This window comes from Borostomias antarcticus (assembly GCF_949987555.1).
Source record: "Borostomias antarcticus genome assembly, chromosome: 5".
NCBI lineage: Eukaryota > Metazoa > Chordata > Actinopteri > Stomiiformes > Stomiidae > Borostomias > Borostomias antarcticus.
In genome coordinates this window covers 8,490,114-8,510,316 of record NC_140238.1, presented here as the reverse complement: position 1 = coordinate 8,510,316, position 20,203 = coordinate 8,490,114, and the positions used below count along the sequence as shown (strand labels likewise).

At 52.6% G+C, this 20,203-nt stretch overlaps 1 protein-coding gene across 1 annotated transcript in view; it reads right to left on the bottom strand.

The window, feature by feature from the left end:
- syne2b (spectrin repeat containing, nuclear envelope 2b) overlaps positions 1–20,203 on the bottom strand; it is a gene marked incomplete at both ends in the record, with an annotated part of 88,478 nt that overhangs the window by 56,259 nt on the left and 12,016 nt on the right. The window contains 40 exons of the mRNA XM_084438440.1: positions 614–751; positions 882–1,055; positions 1,413–1,539; positions 1,882–2,018; positions 2,187–2,534; positions 2,857–3,021; positions 3,221–3,536; positions 3,629–3,807; positions 4,119–4,463; positions 4,587–4,916; positions 5,002–5,331; positions 5,503–5,823; positions 6,141–6,329; positions 6,438–6,767; positions 6,901–7,180; positions 7,290–7,397; positions 7,511–7,713; positions 7,821–7,933; positions 8,118–8,325; positions 8,450–8,653; positions 8,749–8,850; positions 9,710–9,877; positions 10,187–10,345; positions 10,752–10,902; positions 11,094–11,249; positions 11,431–12,026; positions 12,193–12,495; positions 12,580–12,706; positions 12,812–12,918; positions 13,008–13,089; positions 13,180–13,379; positions 13,797–13,922; positions 14,203–14,337; positions 14,435–14,692; positions 15,317–15,631; positions 16,580–17,533; positions 17,994–18,152; positions 18,503–18,682; positions 18,802–18,903; positions 19,971–20,111. Coding sequence (XP_084294566.1) covers positions 614–751; positions 882–1,055; positions 1,413–1,539; positions 1,882–2,018; positions 2,187–2,534; positions 2,857–3,021; positions 3,221–3,536; positions 3,629–3,807; positions 4,119–4,463; positions 4,587–4,916; positions 5,002–5,331; positions 5,503–5,823; positions 6,141–6,329; positions 6,438–6,767; positions 6,901–7,180; positions 7,290–7,397; positions 7,511–7,713; positions 7,821–7,933; positions 8,118–8,325; positions 8,450–8,653; positions 8,749–8,850; positions 9,710–9,877; positions 10,187–10,345; positions 10,752–10,902; positions 11,094–11,249; positions 11,431–12,026; positions 12,193–12,495; positions 12,580–12,706; positions 12,812–12,918; positions 13,008–13,089; positions 13,180–13,379; positions 13,797–13,922; positions 14,203–14,337; positions 14,435–14,692; positions 15,317–15,631; positions 16,580–17,533; positions 17,994–18,152; positions 18,503–18,682; positions 18,802–18,903; positions 19,971–20,111 — 9,066 coding nt within the window. The remainder of the gene's footprint in view (positions 1–613; positions 752–881; positions 1,056–1,412; positions 1,540–1,881; positions 2,019–2,186; positions 2,535–2,856; positions 3,022–3,220; positions 3,537–3,628; positions 3,808–4,118; positions 4,464–4,586; positions 4,917–5,001; positions 5,332–5,502; positions 5,824–6,140; positions 6,330–6,437; positions 6,768–6,900; positions 7,181–7,289; positions 7,398–7,510; positions 7,714–7,820; positions 7,934–8,117; positions 8,326–8,449; positions 8,654–8,748; positions 8,851–9,709; positions 9,878–10,186; positions 10,346–10,751; positions 10,903–11,093; positions 11,250–11,430; positions 12,027–12,192; positions 12,496–12,579; positions 12,707–12,811; positions 12,919–13,007; positions 13,090–13,179; positions 13,380–13,796; positions 13,923–14,202; positions 14,338–14,434; positions 14,693–15,316; positions 15,632–16,579; positions 17,534–17,993; positions 18,153–18,502; positions 18,683–18,801; positions 18,904–19,970; positions 20,112–20,203) is intronic.

Genomic DNA, 20,203 nt, shown 5'->3' with positions numbered 1-20,203 from the left:
CAGAGGATACGATGCGTGCCGTTTCTGAGCTGGTTGTCGGCCACATCCCTGGTGTCTGCACAAACAGTGCAGCTGTGTCCAGGATGACCATGGCCAGTTTCTTGTCTGTAGGCTGCTCTGTGTCCTTGTAGTGGCTCTTAGCATCCGTTTGTTTGATCAATGTGTCGTCACAATAGTCCTGTTCATCAGCACCCTGAGTGTGTCGGGTGATTTGAGTGTGTGTTAGGGCAGCCACCACACCACAGCCCTGGCCTCTATGCTCAGTTGGTGAACCGGTGTCTCCTCTTTGAACAAGAGCCAGGGTATCACCATGGCCCGTGACTGCAGGCCAGACAATAGTCTCTGCTGACAGACTCTTAGTTGCTGGTACTTGTATCTGCTGAGTGTCACTGTCAAGTATGAGTGTGGCCACCATCTCGCTCTCTTTTGGCTCCACGTGGGCACTTTTGGTCACCTGTATGCTTGGTTGTTCTGTCATGCCAGAATCAGGACTCCTAGCTTCAGTGTGTACCAGACCTGTACCAGGGGCAGATTCCTGTTTGACTGATATGGATTTCTCAGTGATAGGAGTGGGTGGCTGGGCTTTAGCTTGCTGACTGCCTGTAACTCGAACCTGCTGGCTCTTGACTGGACTTCCAGCCATCTGAGGCGATGAGCCGTCTGACATCTTTTTGTCCTTTGACTCAACACGACTGATGATGGCAGCAGACTCAGACACATGGGGCATCTGTTTACTTTTCTCAATGAGATCCTGGAAGGAGAAAATGTCATTTCAATATCTAAAATGATAACCCTTATGATAGCATATTAAAGTCTCAAATCAAATAGTATTCAAACAGTAGCCATCGATGCCTTGAGGTGAGCAAGTGAGACATACTCACCTTTAAACTCTGAGTGAGAGAAGCAGTGTGTTTGTCTGCCTCCCTGAGAGACTGTGAGCTTTCTCTCTCCAGTCTTTCTGCTTGGTCTGCTTCCAGACAGTCAATCAGGAACTGCTTATGAGAGAGCGTCCCCTGTAGGCTCTGTCGAAGCTGTGCGCCCTCCGACAACGCAGCCTGAGAATGAAAGAGATTGAGTGGGAAAAGGAAGGAAGGGTATTGAGAGTAAGGGGTTCTGTGTACTACTTCAAATAGAATATCATTGTATTAGTAGGAACAGCTTGTATTCCAGGCCTCATTTCCGAAAAAATGTTCCAAGAATCTAACTAAATAGGAAGGTTTTAGTATAGTGAGTCATGTACTGTGCAATAGCCTATTCAAAAACGCTGGATTTCAATCATTATTTTTTCAATCATTTTATTTATTGAATGACCAAACTCTAGCACATATTTCAAGCAGTCCACTTGTTCCCTCCAATATGCCATCTGTGTTACATGCTTTGATTGGGATGGACAGAGCTGCGTGTGTTCTAACCTGGACGGAGGAGGCGGAGGCTGCTGGAGTATGGGTCCACTGCTGCAGGGCCTGGAGACAGCTCGTCAGGCAGTGGGCCGTACTCTTCCTGCAGGAGACCTGCCTCTCACACAGCCTGGAGCTCAGACTGCAGTCGCACAGACGAGACAGGAACCGCAATCACTTATCACACTGCTGCTATACATACAGTATATCACCGCTACTATTGTTTAACACTGAACGTCCCAGCTCTTAATCTACATGGGGATTGCTTAATGTTGTTTTTACTGCATGAACTGCATTCTCGAAGACCACACTTGTTACACTGTGGTATGTCGGTATGCAATAATGATAGAAACTTAAATTGAAAGCTGAGGGCTCGGTCTAAGAGGGGCAGTGTGTTCCAGCTGGCTGTGTGCGGTTTCCTAATCAGCTGAATATTTGAGATTTTGGTGTGGCGCTTCATGGTACAGTGTACATGGTACTGTACCTGTCATGTTGCTGGCTCAGGGACTCCACCGAGGACAGAACGTCGGCTGGGAGCTCCTCCTCTGTGGATGCTGATCCGATAGCTTGGCGCAGGTCACCAACCTTCACCCCCAGCCCTTCCAGTAATCTCTCACAGTTCTAACAAGGGAAAAATATCACATCCATAAATCTCCTGGACATTTTAAAAGCAGTATAATAAACTGTAGTAACAATTATCATCATATTTACCTAATTATGTAACGGTTCCAACAGAGAATACTTTTAGGTAAACTACAATAGTGATGTGAGAGTGGGGGAGTTGGTAACCTTGAGGCTGTGCCAGTGTTGCTGGAGCTGGGCCGTGTTGAGGTGAGGCTCGCTGTAGCTCAGCGCCTGATCCAGGGAGCGAAGTTCCCACTGCAGAGCCGCAGCCCTTTCCCTCAGGCCCTGCGCCATCCTGGCTCGCTGCTCCTCCAGCTCCCCCAACCGTGCCTCGCAGCCGGCCAGACACTCCCTCACCTCCCTCTCGGCGGATCTCCGCAGCTCATGGAGGTGGCTGACCTCCAGGGCCAGGCCGTCCTGACCTCCGGGGGTGCAGTGCTCCAGCAGGGTGTCTCTGACTGTGTCCAGCTCCCTCATCTCCCTCTCCTCCCTGTCAACTGTCTGGAGCAGGGCCTGGGGGAGGACGTCACACACACGCACACGCACACACAAACACACACACACACACACACACACACAAACACACACACACACACACACACACACACACAGCCACACCAGTCAGTCTGACAAAAACCTAAAAGAACTATAAAAAGTTACCTTATAAAACCTTAAACCCTTATAAAACCTAAACTCACATGCTGTCTTGAAACACCTACTAGAGATAAATTTAGAGTGCACACAGTGGAGTATTGGCCTGTAGTAGACTAGAGCACAGTGTACATACAGATGTGTTGTAACCGGTTCTATTAATACATCCATGGTTGTAACCCACCTTGAGTGTGTTGATGGTGCTGTGTAGGCCCCGCTTGTCTGAGGGCAGGGAGCCCAGGCCCTTCACCTGCTCCCTCAGCCAGTCCTGAGCGGCTCCGTGCTGCTCCACCAGCTGGGTGCACAGCCTCTCTGTGTGGATGCCCTTCTCCAGATGCTCACACGCATCCTGAAACAACACAAGATAAACGCATGTACCTTCTGTCATCTTTCGATGACAGTTTAACGCTTTTTAAAATCTCTATTATGCCATTAGGATGTCTATTCTCTGTATTTTAACCTTTTGAAGACCGACTTCATGGGCGGTCGTTTGGCCCTTTCTTTCCTACAGTAGTAATGGCGAGTGTATATCCTAGTGTTAAACTCACGGTCAGGTCTTTGAGCAGGGAAGGTATACATTCCTCCATGGTGGCCCAGGAAGGGTCTGTCCAGCTGGGGTCCTGGGTGAGCTGGAACACGTCCATGCCCTGGGTGCGCAGGGCCGAGAGGGCTGGGCCCAGAGTCCGGGTGCCCTCCAGCAGGCTCCGGGCCCGCTCCACGGCCAGCCGCCGGTCACCCAGGCCCGGCCAGGGGAAGTGACGGGGCAGCCCGGCCGTCTGGTTCTGCAGCTCGGTCAGGCGAGACTGGGCCTGGTGGCGCTGGTGCTGACAGGACACCAGATGCTCCACAACACCCTTCAGTAGTCTGTCAGAGAAGGGAGACATCACGTTGGTATGACATGGTACATGGACGACACTTATAGTTGACAGTAGACAGTCATGGTAGCGTCGCAGTACCTGTGTCCCTCCTCGGCAGCCTGCAGGACTCTCCTCCACTCCTCCTCCACGTCTCTGACTGTCTGCTGGACCTCTCTTCTCTTGCTCTCCTCCAGGTCCTGATGTTCACACAGACTCTGGCCTCGTCTCCTCAAGTCCTGCAGCTTAGAGTCTCCCTCTGGTCTGCAGCTCAGGACGGCCTGAGGATAACATCCCAACTTACTCGGAGAGGTACAGTATAACCCACAGTAAAGATATTGCAATACATGTATTCTTAGCGCCTTAGCGGAGTAGTTTGGTATTTAGCTCATAGAGATCCATTGTATACCTACAGTACCTGTGACATGAGCAATGAGCACTAATATCTCAAGAGTGCAGTCTGTCAAAATGTTGATATGGACCGTTGTAAAGTATATGATAGTAAATAACCTTATAACAGGGCTTATAATACTAAATACCAAACTACTCCTTTAAATTGATGTTAAAATATTGTGTTCCCAAGATGTTTCACCTGTGCTCTGTTCAGCCTGTCCTCCAGCTGAGCCTGGCTGCCCCGGGTCCCAGTGCCCAGAGAGCGTGTGCGCTGCTGCAGCTCTCTGAGCCAGGTCCTGCTGCTCTCCACCTGAGCCTGGAAGGCCTGCAGCTCCCGGAAGATGAAGTACTGGACCTCCGCCTGGCGCCGGGCCTCCTCAGCAGCCTGCAGGACTCTCCTCCACTCCTCCTCCACGTCTCTGACCGCCTGCTGGACCTCTCTTCTCTTGCTCTCTTCCAGGTCCTGATGTTCACACAGACTCTGGCCTCGCCTCGTCAACTCCTGCAGCTGAGAGTCTCCCTCTGGTCTGCAGCTCAGGATGGTCTGAAGAGAAAGGCAAAGAGGTCAGAAGGCAAACAACAGCAATGACCCTGAGCCAGCATCTAAAGAGATGTTGCTTCAAAGGTTATTTTCATCCAAAGTGGCAGTAGTTGTATACTGACTGACCTGTGCTGTGTGGAGTCTTTCTTCAGTCTTCCCCTGACTGCCCACTGTCCGGAGACGTAGCTGCTGGTCTCCGATCCAGGATTGGGTGCTTTTCTTCTGGCTTTCAAAGGCTCTGTACTGGCATTCCAGAACGCTCTGCCTCTCGGCCTTGCAGAGCGCCTCTTCGGCAGCCTGCAGGACTCTCCTCCACTCCTCCTCCACGTCTCTGACCGCCTGCTGGATCTCTCTTCTCTTGCTCTCCTCCAGGTCCTGGCGTTCACACAGACTCTGGCCTCGTCTCCTCAAGTCCTGACGCTTCGAGTCTCCCTCTCGTCTGCAGCGCAGGACGGCCTGAGGAACAAAACAGATTGTGTAACCTCAGACCTACTGTGAACACCCAGAAATCGGTGGATAGTCTAAGAAGGTCTAGCCCTACCTGCGCTGTCTTCAGTTTGTCCTCAGTTTTGTTCTGGCTGTCCAGAGAGACCAGATATTTCTGCAGGTTTTTGACCCAGGCCATAATGTTTTCCTTAAACATTTCAAAACCTCTCATCTCCTTCTCCAGGGCTCCCTGAATCTGTGCCTGACCCAGAGCCTCCTCGGCAGCCTGCAGGACTCTCCTCCACTCCTCCTCCAAGTCTCTGACCGCCTGCTGGACCTCTCTTCTCTTACTCTCCTCCAGGTCCTGACGTTCACACAGACTCTGGCCTCGTCTCCTCAAGTCCTGCAGCTTCGAGTCTCCCTCTGGTCTGCAGCTCAGGACGGCCTGAGGACAGAGAGAGAGTGATGTACTTTGTAAATCCTGAGGTAAAAGCTTAAACCAAAAGCAAAGTAACCATGCCCGTTTAAACTCTCTGAAATGTAATATTCTGTAGGCAACTCACATACATAATATTGTGTCAGGTTTTCTAATCATTATCAGCTGGACAAGACTGACCTGCACTGTGTTTAGCTTCTCTTCAGTTTTGGCTTGACTGCTCAGAGACTGGAGACGTTGCAGCTGGTCTCCAATCCAGCTGTAGATGTTTTTCTTCTGAGTTTCAAATGCTCTGAAGTCCTTCTCCAGGACCCCTGCCTTGTGGAGAGCCTCCTCGGCAGCCTGCAGTACTTTCCTCCACTCCTCCTCCAAGTCTCTGACCGCCTGCTGGATCTCTCTTCTCTTGCTCTCCTCCAGGCCCTGATGTTCACACAGACTCTGGCCTCGTCTCCTCAGGTCCTGCAGCTTAGAGTCTCCCTCTGGTCTGCAGCTCACAATGGCCTGAATACAGAAACACACACAGAGCTAAGACTGGGAAGCATCGCAGGCTAAACCTAACGAACCATCACAAAATGTTGAAAGACAAGCCATGGAACGTAATATAAAAGCCAATGTTGACATTCTGAGGTAAATGTCATATTTAGTTCCTTAAAACGGGGCAGCATCTGCATATTGACCTTTGTTGTATGCAGTTTTTCTTCAATCTGCATGTGGCTGCCCAATGACTGTAGGTGCTGTTTCTGGTTTCGGATCCAAGACTGGATGTGTTCTCGCTGGGTCTCAAATGCTGTTGAGTCTCTATCCAGGACACTTTTTGCCTCAGCCTGATCCAGCCTATCTTGTGCGGCCTGTAGGACTCTCCTCCCCTCCTCCTCCACGTCTCTGACCGCCTGCTGGACCTCTCTTCTCTTGCTCTCCTCTAGGTCCTGATGTTCACACAGACTCTGGCCTTGTCTCCTCAAGTCCTGTAGCTGAGAGTCTCCCTCTGGTCTGTTGCTCAGGACGGCCTGACAGACACAGACAAATAAAGTAAGAAAAATACCACAATTACGGTAGTTGTTTTTTAAGGGAGATTACATTAAACAATTGAAACCGTTCAATAGTAGTGGACTAACCTGCGTCGTGTGCAGTGTGTCTTCAATCTCGGCCTGAGCACTTAGAGAATGCAGGCGCTGCTGTCGTTCTCTGACCCAGGTCCTGTAGCCGTCCTTCAGGCTTTCAAAGGCTCTGAACTGGCCCTCCAGAGCGCTCTGCCTCTCAGCCTTGTGGAGCGCCTCTTCAGAAGCCTGCAGGACTCTCCTCCACTCCTCCTCCACGTCTCTCACCGCCTGCTGGAACTCTCTTCTCTTGCTCTCCTCCAGGTCCTGATGTTCACACAGACTCTGGCCTCGTCTCCTCAAGTCCTGCAGCTTAGAGTCTCCCTCTGGTCTGCAGTTCAGGACGGCCTGAGGACAGAGACATAATATAATTAAGGAAACTACATTAATGACTATCCAGCTTCAAAAGACATCTACCTCCATACAGTATTCAGATTTCCAGATTGGAATCCAGATTTCCAACAGCTCCTAACACACTGACCTGTGCTGTGGGTATCATCTCCTGGTTCTGGGGCTGGCTGCTCTGGGAGTGGAGGCGTTGCTGCAGGTCTCTGACCCAAGCTCTTGTGCTCTCTCCCTGGGTGTCGAACCCTCGACACTCCACCTCCAGGGCGCTCCGGGCCTCGGCCTGGCGCTGCAGTCTGGCTTCGAGGTTGCGGTACCGCTGCAGGAGGTTGTCGCCGTCCTTCAGAAGGCTGTCTGCCCTCACGCCCTGCCTCCGTACGGACGTCAACAGACCACCCAGGGCCTCCGCACTCTCGCTGCAATGCAGAGAACGTACGGTCCTCAGAATCACCCTCGGAACTTCTTAAATGAAGGGCGATAACCGTATACCACAAATCTCCAGTAGCCAAGGATCGTGGGCGTTACCTGTGCTTGTGGATGTCCTTGAGGAGATTGTCGAGTTGCTCTCCATCCACTGTCTGGTGTTCCCTGGCCTGGAGCCACTCGCGGAACCGGTCATGTTCCTTCTGAAGACTGGAGAACGGCAACACACGTGGAACATGTTGACCCGACCCGTTATGTGGCTAATAGCCATGACATCCTCAGTCTCAAGTCTTTCTAGCCGAAAGTACAGTGACGGTCCTTACCTGTCGAGGGTCTTGAGGACTGATTCCAGCTGGCCCTGCCTTCCCTGGCAGTGGGCTCTGAAGGTGGCCAGCTCCTCCTCCTGCTCCTGCAGCCAGGCGGCGAGCTGGGGGAGCGTCTGAGGGGGGACCTGCCCTCGCCCCGTCGCAAGACGCTCTCTCAGCACACCCAGGCGCTTCTCCCCAGCCTCGGAGGCCAAGAAACCCTTGTGGACAGCAGGTAGAGAAACCTCAGTATTAACGTTTCACACCCCCTGGTATCTTTGCTGATCGATTCCACTAGATGTGATTGTATGAGGTGTATATAACTTACTGTGAGTCTTTGCAAGGACACCTCCACGTCCTGTCTGCGCTCGGGGTTCTCAAAGCACTCGTTGACGGACAGCTGGAGATCTTGGAACCATTCTTCAAACGACTGGCTCTCATCTGAGGGAGGAGGACAGAGAGTAAGACCGGACAAGAAGAACGTGAGGAGGACCTAATTTATGATACATAATGTGGCCCGGTTTAGGCTTTTAGCCTTTCACCACCGTGGGGACTTGTGTATGACATCTCAACAGGACACGGACACGAGAGTTCTGTGCCATTTGCGACAAGCGACCTCTCTTACCGCTGATGACCTTGAGAAGGCCCCTCTCTCCCTCCTCCATCTTCTGGTGGATCATGTCCTTGGTGTCCGAGACGGCCTCCCTGAGCCGGCTGCAGTCTGCGGACAGGGCCTGCAGCACCTGGGGGCTGGCCACACTGGACACCAGGCCCACCTCCTTCAGCACGGACGCCGCCTGCTCCTCCTGGACCCGCAGACGCTCGCACAGATCCTGCAGCGCAACACACAGCACAACGCAGGTCAGCCTGGAGACAACAAAGCCAGTCAGGCTCCGTTCAGCCTGCGGTGCCATATGATCTGTACATGCGACGTTCCCTCAATACTGCGCCTCTGACCTCTATCTGGGCCTGAGTCCGCGGGTCTCCCGATGCAGTGAGAATGCAGATCGAGGACTGGATGGTTTGCAGGGCGGACTGGCTCTCCGCCATCCTCTCGGACAACTTTCTCTTCACAGCGACCAGCTCCTGGAAGACTTCGGCGCTGTCCGAGAAGAGCTCCTTCACCTGCTCCATCCTCTTCCCCAGCTGGGTCTCAATCACCTGGGGGAGGGCGGGGTCAAAGTGCATGAGGATTCCAATCTCCTACAGGAGAGCTGTATATATATGGTTAGTGCTATAGCTGGGTCAACACTCACCTGCAGCTCCAGTGGGGCCTCTTGGCTTTGTAGTAGTTCCTTAATCTCTATGGACTTCCTCTGGAAGCGTTCAATGTTCTCCTCATGAGCATGAATCTCATCCTGAGGAAACAGCGAGCAAAGGATAAAAAATAAAAAAAAGTTTATTTGTTTGACATTAATAATACACCAAGGATATTTATGTATGACTACAATCATTGAGGATGAACAAAGTAAAACTAAAAACGTATTTCCATTGTGGTACTTTCATTCAGATGGCACAGCAAGTTGGCGGTATATGACTATACTGACAGCATTAAAAGTACTGCAACATATGATTGGCAGTTTACAAATGATTTACACTGCACTATTCATATTTACACACACCATACAACAATGCAATAAAAATAGAAATTGCAAGGACTCTACGCATCAGACATTTTATCACCCCAAGTTTAAATCCGCATGGATTAGGATTTGTTTTGAACCCCAGAGGTAGACCATTCCATTCCCTGGCCCGCGAAGCCAGAAAGATATGTCTCCCTGCACTGGTCTTAAATCTAAGACACAGGTTGGCAATGAAGATTCTAGTTTTATGACCATGTACATCTATGACCTGTGGGAAATAGTCACACATAACTAGGAGCTCCATAACTTATCCTGTGTAGCAGGAGTTTGACCTGAGATACCCTGGCTTCAACCAGTAGCCATTTAGGACCCCCTCGAAAACGAGATGATTCATCTCAAGGGGTTTATCCTAACAATTGAATTCTTGGAAGCGACTCCTTCCAATGTAGGCAGGGAACCTAACTGCAAAATTACTCTCATTAGTTTGTTTTGAGAGGTCTGTAGTTTGTGCTTCAGCGCCTTTGAAGCACAGTATATCAATAGCAGTAATTCAATAATTAGACTAGCCTTTAAGATCACAGTTTGCGAGAGGACCTGTATTGAAACTGAATGTATTGAAACTGAATGTCTTTACCCTCATGGCGAGGACCTCTTGTTCGCATTGAAAAGGGTGGCTCTCTGCGAACAGGGCCAGTTTGGCCGCTGCCCAGCCTTCCACCTCTACCCCCAGCATCAGCTGCTTGTCCCACAGCTCCAGGCCCACTTGCAGGTTATCCATGTAGGAGTCAGTCTTCTCTGTCACCTGGGGCCCCAAGACACACAATGACACTACGGTGTGAGGATGGGTTTCAAAGTTCTGTAGAGGACTAACAGGTGTATGTAATGGACTTCAGAGAAGCTGCTTAGGTGTAAAAGCTCTTATTCTTTCAGGTAGACACTGACTTCCACTTAGGTGAGGCTACTGACATATTGGGGAGAGTCACAATTTGAAAGACAAGTTATTAGAGACAGATTTCTTTATCACTTGTAAAAGGGGTTAGTGCACTTAAAGGTTAAGTTCAAATCTGGCTAAGTGGAGCGCAGGCTCATGTCGTATAGACTAGGCTCTTACATCCAGCCAGCAGTCCACCAGAGCGTCTGCCTCGGCCTCAAACGGAGCCTCGTTACAGTCAGGGATCTTCTTCAGGTGGGACTGCAGCTGTCTGCACACACCCCTGATCTCCTCCACGGCTGCTCCGAGACTGCTCAGATCCTCCTTGATACCGTGGACCTGGACACACACACACACATGCGCAAACACACATACACACACACGCACAACACACACAAGCAAGTACGCGTGCACTCGTGCACACACACACACACACACACACACACACACACACACACACACACACACACTCACACACACACAGAACATATTATCCGAGGTAGTGTCTGCCATCTAGTGGTTAATACATGCTATACTACATACTAATAATACAAACATGATTCAGATCATGCAGAATCAAGGAGGTGTGTGTATGTGTCTGTGTGTGTGTGTGTGTGTGTGTGTGTGTGTGTGTGTGTGTGTGTGTGTGCGTATGTGTGTGTGTATGTGTGTGTGTGTGTGTGTGTGTGTGTGTGTCTGTGTGTCTGTGTGTGTGTATGTGTGGATAAGGCTCGGGGGGACTCACCTTAGCTATGAGCCTCTGCAGGTTGTCCTTGCCCATGTAGGAAGCCTGTTCACTGATAGTTTGCTCCGCCCTCTGCATGGTGTTGCTGAGGTAACTACGACAGCTCTGGAACTTCTTCAGCAGTTGCAACAGGACACTGCACTGCTCTTGTCTGCCAAGGAAAAAAACACAAATATTACTATTACTTGCTACATAACTGTGACTTATTACAGGGTGTATAATTTTGACCTACAGTATACTGTACTGAGACTTCTGGCTACAATTATACAGACTCTCGCTCCTACTGTATCTCATCCCTTTTTCATCTCTCCATCTCCCCCCTCTACCCCTCCTCCTCCCTACCTGTCGGACACAGCCCTCTGGCTGTCCTCCCACTGGGCCTCCAGCTCCTGCAGCGGGTTTTGTCCTCCCTGCTGGCTCCCATGGGCCTCCCGGAGCCACTGGAGCTCTGAGCGCTGGGACTCCAGCTGGCCCTCGAGGTCAGACAGGCCTCGTAACCTGGAGAGGGCAGGATAGAGTCACGTATCTTGGTAAGGTGGTAAGGTTTTTTTTAAGACATTTTTACCCATCTTATTTGCTCAAATATAGTTGTTGTCATTAAAAGACATTGTCCTAACACACAAACGCATGCACACGCACACACACACACACACACACACACACACACACACACACTCACCTCTGCTGCACAGCGGGCATGGTGGGCTCCTTCAGCCCCTGCCTTTCGGCGGCCTGCTGCACCTTCCTCAGCTCCCCCAGCAGGGTCCTCCTCTTCAGGCCCAGGGACTTGGTCTCCTGCTCCCTCTGCATGCCCTTCTGCTGGGAGGCCAGGCGCCCATCGGCCTCTTCCAGCCGCCGCACCAGGGAGGACACCATGTCCAGGCAGGAGGCTGGGGACCCGTCCCTGGTCACCGACAGCCGGGCCCCCTGGAGCAGCAGGTCCAGCTGGGGGGCCTTGTCCCTGAGGCTGCCTACGCTCTGCCCAATCAGGGCCAGCTTAGAGCGGCTGTCCTGCAGTACGACGGCGTCGCTACAGGGGACGCCCTGCACGCCGGTTATGTCCTGCTCCACGGTGCGCAGGGACATGAGGAAGCGGTCCAGGGCCCGTGCGGCCGCCTCGCTCTTGAGGACCTGCTGCCGGAGCTGGTCCAGGCTGTTCCTGTGGGCCTCCACCTCACGGGCCAGCAGCGAGTGATCCCTGGAGTCCAGCTCGCTGGGCTCGGAGTCGAACCTGGACAGTTGGTCCAGCTCACTCTGAATGCTCTCATCTAGGTCCTGTGACGTCAGAGAGGGGGTACAGACAGATAAGGAAAACGACTGAAGAGGTTGAAGTGTATACTTAATTCAAGGATAAGAATGCTGTCATGACCTTTGTCCCGTTCTAAAGTAAGGCAGAATAATTCAAGCCAGATGCTGGGTGAATTGCATTGCCGTTATTTACCTTGATGTCAGTCAGGATGTTGGTGTTGGCCAGCGCGAAGGCGTTGATATCCTTGGGCTGCCTGATAAAGCGATCTAGACGTTCGGAGAAGTCCACCATGTGGTTCTCGGTGGAGTCAATCTGCCGGAGGGCAGCGCCCAGGGAGCTGCCTCTCCTCTGCAGGCTGGCCTGCTGCCGGCGCCATCGGTCCTGGAGCTCGGCTCTCTCTCGCTCCACGGTGCTGCCGTCGTTCCCTAGCTGGGACACCTGGGAGGCCTGGTTCCCGTACTCAGACCACAGATACTTTGCCTCGTGTCTCAAGGCCTGGGCGGCGAGAGAGACGTTGTCAATATTCAGAAAAGTTTCAAAAAAACAAAATGGGAATTCGCCAGTTGGGTAAGAAAGTACCTGTATTTCCTGAAGTCGTGAGTGCAGGTCTTTGAGAGAGACTGATGAGTCGGAGGGGAGATCTTTCTGGAAGCTCTGCTCAGTCTTGGCTAGCTGAGCCTGTAGAACCCTCTTAGATGTCTCATATCTAAGGGAATACATCAAATTAATTTGCCACATTTGAAGTGTAGTGCTACAATGGTACCTCCATAACTTTAAGACAGTTTCTGTATCCAGGATATAGTATGTCTACCTTTCTACAGCTTCTTTCTTGGCAGAATCCCCCTCGGTGACAGCAACAGTCTGCTTCTCAATCTCCTTCTTCTCAAAAGAACTCATCTTCACAATCACCTTTGAAACCTGAGACAGGGGTAATGATTTAATAGGCGATCCTTTCAAACCACTGTAACTCTCTATTGAATGTTCCAGCTGAATGTTTTATGCCGTACCTCAGCTGGGCTGTGAGGTTTATCAGTCTTCATGGCGGACTCCTTCTGAGGTGTCAGGTCTTGACTGACATCAGCCAAGATCCTGATGGACAGAACAGAAACAACTGTCAGGATCGGACTGTAAACAGTGTCTTTCAGACTCAAACTCTGTCCTGACTCTGCAGTGTCTCACCCTGCGTCGGGAGATGGTGGCGGCGTGTCCCTGTCCCCGCTGAACTGGCGCTGAATGGCGGCCAGCCTCTTCTCACACTCGCGGAGCTGAGCCTGCGCCAGACGGTGGGCGTCCTCGGGGCTCAGCGTGTCGCACAGCTCCTTCAGGGCCTCCAGGTGCTGCCCAGCCTGCGCAAGGCTGCCCTCCGCCGAGAAACACGCCTGCGGCAACAGCAGCGGGCCGCGACGGTCATTAGAGTACAACTACCAGTACTGTACCGCAACCAATAACCCAACAGGGGGCAGCAGCCCACAGGAGAGGAGAGATTTGTTAGTTTTACCTACATTTTAGTCATTTAGCAGACACTTCTATCCAAAGCAACCTTCTTCACAGCCGGTGTTTAAAACAGCTGGTTTTATGGGGGGTGGGGGGGAAGGGGGCAGGCAGGGGATTTTATAATGGCAAACTAAGAAAAGGACAAAAATTAATTCTCTAAACATGCACCAGAGAAATGGGATTGCTGTACCACCACCAATAGATAGTGATAGGACCTTCACGGAGGAAAAGGAAATAGCATGTACACCTGTAATCCCATCCACTAAAACATGCAAGGAGGTTAGCGAGTAAGTTTTCATTACCTGGGCTTTGGGTGATAATTTTGTGTTAAAGTGCATCTCAGATTGCAAGGCAGCACTAATAAAGTCTTTTCGCTTTAGTTCAAATCTCATATGTTGTAAAAAGGCCTTTATCTCAGCTCTCACAGCCTACAGTAGATGACAAAATCAAAGGCAATCAGACATGACATGACATGAATTTTGTTAGGAGTTACAGTGCTCACACCTGTATGAATTACAGTACAAAGCACACACACACACACAAAAACACACTCATGAAAATCCATGAAAATGAACTCTCACATCTAACACATCGTCAATACATTTCAAGCATCACATTAAGTAGAAATTCCATACACACACTTCACTACCTCTGGCACTAATCACATATGTGATAATAAAATTCCAACGCAGGGAGCTCACAGCCTACCTCCCACTGCGTCCTGACAGACTGGGTGAAGAACTCCATGTCTCGGAGCTGAGGCAGAGTGCAGAAGGCCTCCATGCCCTCCGCGGCTCTCAGGAACTCCTCCAGCAGCTCGGGGTCCAGAGTCCGCAGGGTCTCCTGGGAGCAGCGAGGGACAGACACATGTTAAGACTGACAAGAGACACACAGCCCAATGACTTGAAAAAATGAAAGATGGGTTCATCGTAGTGATTACCTCTTTGACCGAGGCTTGCTCCAGAGATATGTGTTTGTCCTTGAAGACGTTGATGGCCTCCAGGATGTGCTCCTGCAGGCAGTGCTTGGCCTCTTCAAACCTATTCCTGACCAGGGCCTGGGCCTTGGTGTAGGCCTCCGTGTAGGCCTGGGGAGGGGCCTGGGCCAGGGCTGGGGGCTTGAGATGAAGTTCTGGAGACTCCGGCGGGGACTGAGGAAGGACATGGGGCAGGTAGAGGGGCTGGGGCTGGGGCTGGGGCTGGGCCTGGATCTGGGCCTGGGCCTGGGGCTGGGGCTGGGGCTGGGGCTGGGGCTGGGGCTGGGGCTGGGGCTGGGGCTGGGGCTGGGGCTGAGGCTGGGCCTGGGCCTGGGCCTGGGCCTGGGCCTGGGCCTGGGCCTGGGCCTGGGGCTCGGGCTGGGGCTGGGGCTGAGGCTGAGGCTGGGCCTGGGGCTGATGCTGGGGTTTGGGCTGGGGTTGAGGCTGTTGGTGGGTCTGGGGTTGGGGTTTGAGTTGGGGTTGAGGTTGCTGGTGGGTCTGGGGTTGGGATTTGAGTTGGGGTTGGGGTTGCTGGTGGGTCTGGGGCTGGGGCTGCTGCTGGGATTTGGGTTGAGGTTGCTGGTGGGTCTGGGGTTGGGTTTTGAGTTGGGGTTGGGGTTGGGGTTGCTGGTGGGTCTGGGGCTGGGGCAGAGGTTGAGCTAGGGGTTTGGATTGCTGTTGGGTCTGGGGATGGTGCTGGGGTTTGGGTTGCTGTTGGGTCTGGGGATGGTGGTGGGGTCGGGGTTGAAGCTCCCTCAGATAGGCTTGGGTTTGAGGAAGGGGTTTTGACTGCTGTTGGGTCTGGGGCTGATGCTGGGGTTGGGGCTGGGGCAGAGGTTGAGGAACGGGTTCTGGCTGCTGCTGGGTCTGGGGTTGGGGCTGCTTTAGATGGCCTTGGTGTTGAGGAAGGGGCTGGGCCTGGGTCTGAGGCTTTATCTGGAAATGTGTCTGGAGTTGGGGGTAGGGTTGGTGCTGGGACTGGGGGTAAGGCTGAGCTTGAGGCTGGGATTGAGGATAGGGTTGGGGCTGAGGCTGAGGATAGGATTGGTGCTGGGGCTGGGGCTGGGGTTGGGGCTGCCCCCAAGATTGAGGCTGGAACTGGCTCTGCTGAGCCTGGAGGTTATAGGCTCTAATCTGAGGCTGCTGTTGCATCATGTGGCCCTGGGGACGCATTTGAGTTTGAGGTTGGATCCACGGTTGGGCTTGACCCTGGGCATAGGGTCCCCCAGTCTGAGGTTGTCCATGGGGCACTGGCTGAGGCCTGATAGGGGCCCACTGCTGTGGCGGTGGAGACTGGACCGGTGAATAGCCAGCCAGCCCCATGGGCTGAGGATAGGCCTGGGATGGAGACTGAGCCAGGGGAGACTGAACTCGTACTGGGGACAGTGGCTGTGAGCAGCCCCTGGTCTGGGGGTAAGTCGGGGTGGGTGACTCGGGTCTTATCTGGGGCCATTGCTGGGGTGGTGACTGAGCCAAGGGATAGCCCCGGGGTGGAGACTGACCAAGGGGAGGTTGAGCCAGAGGATAGACCTGGGATGGAGACTGGGCAAGGGGATAGCCCTGGGGTGAAGACTGAGCCAGGGGATAGCCCTGGGGGTAGGCCGGAGGCTGGACTGGAGCCTGGGGGCGGGTCGGCATGAGTGACTGAGGTATGACTGGAGCCCATGGGTGAACCGGGGCCTGGGTCTGGTGCTGGACTTGCACTTGCCTCTGGGCCTGGGCCTGGGCTTGAGTCTGAGCCTGGGTCTCAACCTGCATCTTTGCCTGGGTTTCAGCCTGAACCTGTGGCTTCATGGGGCCCTGAGGCTGTGGCTGAGTCTTTGGTTGAGGCTGGGTCTGAGCCTTGACCTGTTGTTGTTGCTGCTGTTGTTGTTGTTGTTGTTGTTGTTGTTGTTGTTGTTGTTGTTGTTGTTGTTGTTGTTGCTGTTGTTGTTGTTGTTGTTGACCTTGGGTCATCTTAGACTGAGACATCATCTGCAGCTGGGGATGAGGGGAGGTAACAATCTGTGATTGACCGGCAGGTAGGGGCTGTGGTTGGGCCTGAGCCCGAGCTTGGGGTTGAGGTTGAGTTTGAGCCATTGATTGTGGTTGAGAAGGGCCCTTTCTCACAGGTTGGGCTTCACCATGGGCAGCAGACTGTTGCTGAGCATGGGCCACGGTGGGCTGTGGCTGATAAGGTGTCGCTGCCTTCGCTTGAGCCTCGGGCTGGGGTCTGGGGGTCCCCGTGTGCTGCGGGACCACCTGGACCGGAACCTGTTTCTCCTGCTGAGTTTGGACCTGTGCTGGAGGTGAAGGGGCCTGGACCAGAACCTGTACTGGAGGCTGGTGGTCCTGATCCTGGGCCTCCTTCTGGAGCCAAGGTCTGTTCTTCCTAGCTTGGGCTTTCCTGCTCTGGAGCTCCTCTGGGGTAAAAGTCTGCTTCTGTGGAGGCAGCTGGGAGGGAGCCTGTTTCTGGGCCTGTGTCGGGTGTTGGGTGGGCGGCCAAGGTTCGGCCGGCCTCTGGCCTTGCATCTGAGACTGGGCTGGGGTCTGCTTTTGAGACTGTGGTTGTGTCTGAGAGGATGGTTGTTGTTGTTGTTGTTGTTGTTGTTGTTGTTGTTGAGAGGCATGCTGCTGCTGATGCGTCGGTGGCATCGGTGGTTTCTCTCTCTCTCTCTGAGACGGCGGTTGGGCCTGCGTCTTGGTGGGGGCCTGATGGAGATGAGCCTGAGCCTGCGGCTCCGGGGGCGACTGAGGCCGCGCCGTGGTCTTCATCACAGCCTGAGCATAGCTGTACGCCAGAGGCGGGGGGCTGGTCTGCTCCTCACTGTACTCCTGCACCACTATCTGCGGTACAGGCTGGGACTCCCAGGACTGGGCCTGGGGTTGTGGTGTCACAGCCGGCTGGGAGGCTGATTGGTCATACGTCGGAGTTGCCGGCTGAGTAGGAGAGAGTTGTCGGGCGTTCTGGGGCTGCATCTCGGCCCCCTCCTCTTTCTGGACAATGATCTTGGGAGGAGGTTGGTCTGCTGGTGGGCTTCTGTCTCTCCTGGCTCCCAGACTGCTGAGCATACCTACCGCCTCCTGTGATACGGGACAAAACATGCATGTTACCTGTAATAAGAGTTCAACCTTAATAAAGACTTAGTCTGACACTCAGACTGAATTGCTATTTCATTTCACTTTATTATTCAGTCTGAACAAGCTCCCATTGCAGCCGTTTTCCGAGATTGGCATTGCCGGAGAGAGTAGTCAGCGATTAGTTCATCCCCTAACCAATCATAGAATTTGACATCGCATTCAAAGACGCTGATTGGCCTGGTTGGAATACCAACCGAGAAATCTCCCTGGAAGAGAGCTTTTCCAGACCCTGAATCGCATTTCGCAAATTAAATTGGGCGTGCACTTCAGGGGCTGGAGTTAGGCTAATAGACTAAATAAGCAGTGTTCTATGTCATTACATTCTAATCAAAAAGAAGACATGGAAGATGGTGAGGAGTTGAGAGGAGGTGGGATGGGAGATGGGAGGAGGAGGAGCGCTGACCTGTGATTGGGCCACGGCGCTCCGGGCGCGCTCCTGCATGCCGGAGGCGCCGAGGTACTGGAGGGGAGAGTTCTTCCGCCCTGCTGCCACCATCACCTGCAGGTCCTGCTCCTCCGTCACTACCTGGCCCTCCAGCTGCAGCCCCCGGGAAATCAGGAGCTGTGGAGGACGAGAGGAGACGGACAAGAGTTCATGACAAGACCCAGTCCTGCATCTCCAGCACTGATGGCTGCCTCAGAAAGTTGTTTTTAAAAATATATATTTTGCACTGTCCTGTCTCTGTACTATCATTTGCACTGTCCTGTCTTTGCACTGTCCTATCTAGTCCTTGCACCCTGTCTACTGTCCATTCATCAGTGTCATGCACCAACTGTACAGAACCAATTCCTAGTATGTGTAAAAACCCACCTGGCTGCAAGTAAATCTGATTCTGATTCTGTGCTGGCAAACGAGGTTTACAGAAACCCCCCACCCCCCCACCCCACCCCCGGCACCAGATTGAAGCGTACCCTGGCCCGGGGGTTCTGGCCGCGCTGAGGCCTGCCGCGCTCCGCCGCCTTCAGGAGCTGGTAAAGCTCACGGGCCTCCGTCTCCCAGTGAAGCAGCTCAGCCAGGCGGCTGTCCAGACCGGAGACGCTCTGCTGCAGCTCCACACACACCTGCTCTGCCTCGCACAGGGTCTGCATCACCTGCACACACACACACACACACACACACAATGAAAGTTCACACACAAAGAAACGTAAGCAGATTTAAGATGAGTCACTTAAATAAGCTAAGTCGACCTGAGGGACGTTGGCAGCCCTACCTCAGGCATCGCCAGTTTCAGCTTCAGGAGAGTTTCAGCTGAGCATTCTGGGGAGGGAGTGAGGGAGTCCATGTCCACCTCCTTTATCTTCCTCATCATGAACTGCACAGCAGGGGAATTCCACAAGGAAAATCAGCTCTGTTGTTTTTTATCTCATTAAGTACATTTCCTGTTAGCATTACTCTGCATAGCAATGAAATGTCCCTGTAGGCACTGTAGCAATATTACACACTAGCAGTGTGTAGTCCTGGTGTGACCCTGGATGACCAACTGTCGTTCTCCGGACATATCACATCCGTCATACGCTCCTGCAGATTCATGCTCAACAACATTAGGAGGATTCGCCCTTTCCTCACTGATGAAATGGCGCAGGTGCTCATCCAGGCCCTGGTCATCTCCCGCCTGGACTACTGCAACTCCCTCCTTGCTGGGGCCCCAGCGTCCGCCATTAAACCCCTGGAACTTATAAAGAAAGCTGCTGCTCACCTAGTATTCAACCACTCCAAGTTCTCCCACACAACTTCCCTTCTCCGTTTCCTACACTGGCTCCCTGTAGCGGCTTGCATCCAGTTTAAAACTCTGGCGCTAGCCTTCAGGGCAATGAAAGGAACAGCCCCCTCCTACCTCCAGGCCATGGTCAAACCCTACACCCCCTCCCGACCGCTACGCTGTGCTACCTCGGGGCGACTGGTTGCACCGTCCCTCCGAGGCCCCTGCGGTCGATCGACGCGGTCACGGCTCTTTTCTGTCTTGGCCCCGCAGTGGGGAAACGAACTGCCCTCTGACGTCAGGACAGTAGAGTCGCTGCCCATCTTTGGTCGCAGGCTCAAAACTCATCTCTTCAAGAAGTACTACAACAATCCTCCCTTTTAAGCACCTATTGTATTTTAGATTGCTATTTTTGCACTTTGCCTTCAGCACTAGATTATGCTCTTAGTCACTTTTTTGGGGGGGAAAATACTATACAAATAAAGTTGTATTTGATTTGATTTGATTTGATTTAGAAAGAAGATGCACTTGTGAGTTCTGGCAAGTAGTAGTACATTGGCTTTTCCTATGTTAAATGCAATAGTGTTAGTCGCTTTGGATAAAACTGTCTGTTAAATGACTGTAATGTAATGTAATGTAATGTAATGTAGCAGTGCTATTGCGCTATAATAAAAGTGTACCTGTAGTCTTTTACTGTAGGTCCTTAGTGGGCCAGCCATGGCCTCTACAGGCTCCTGGAGGATCTGTGTGGCCTCTCTGATCAGAGCCTGGAGGTCCTGAGGACTCGCCTGACCTCCAGCACTGGGCTCAGCCGCAATGGCCTGGGGGTGGAGGACATGGGATAAAGAAGCAGTGGTGAAGTACAGCATTCACATCCAGTCCAAAGACATTTACTATGACATTTACTGTACAG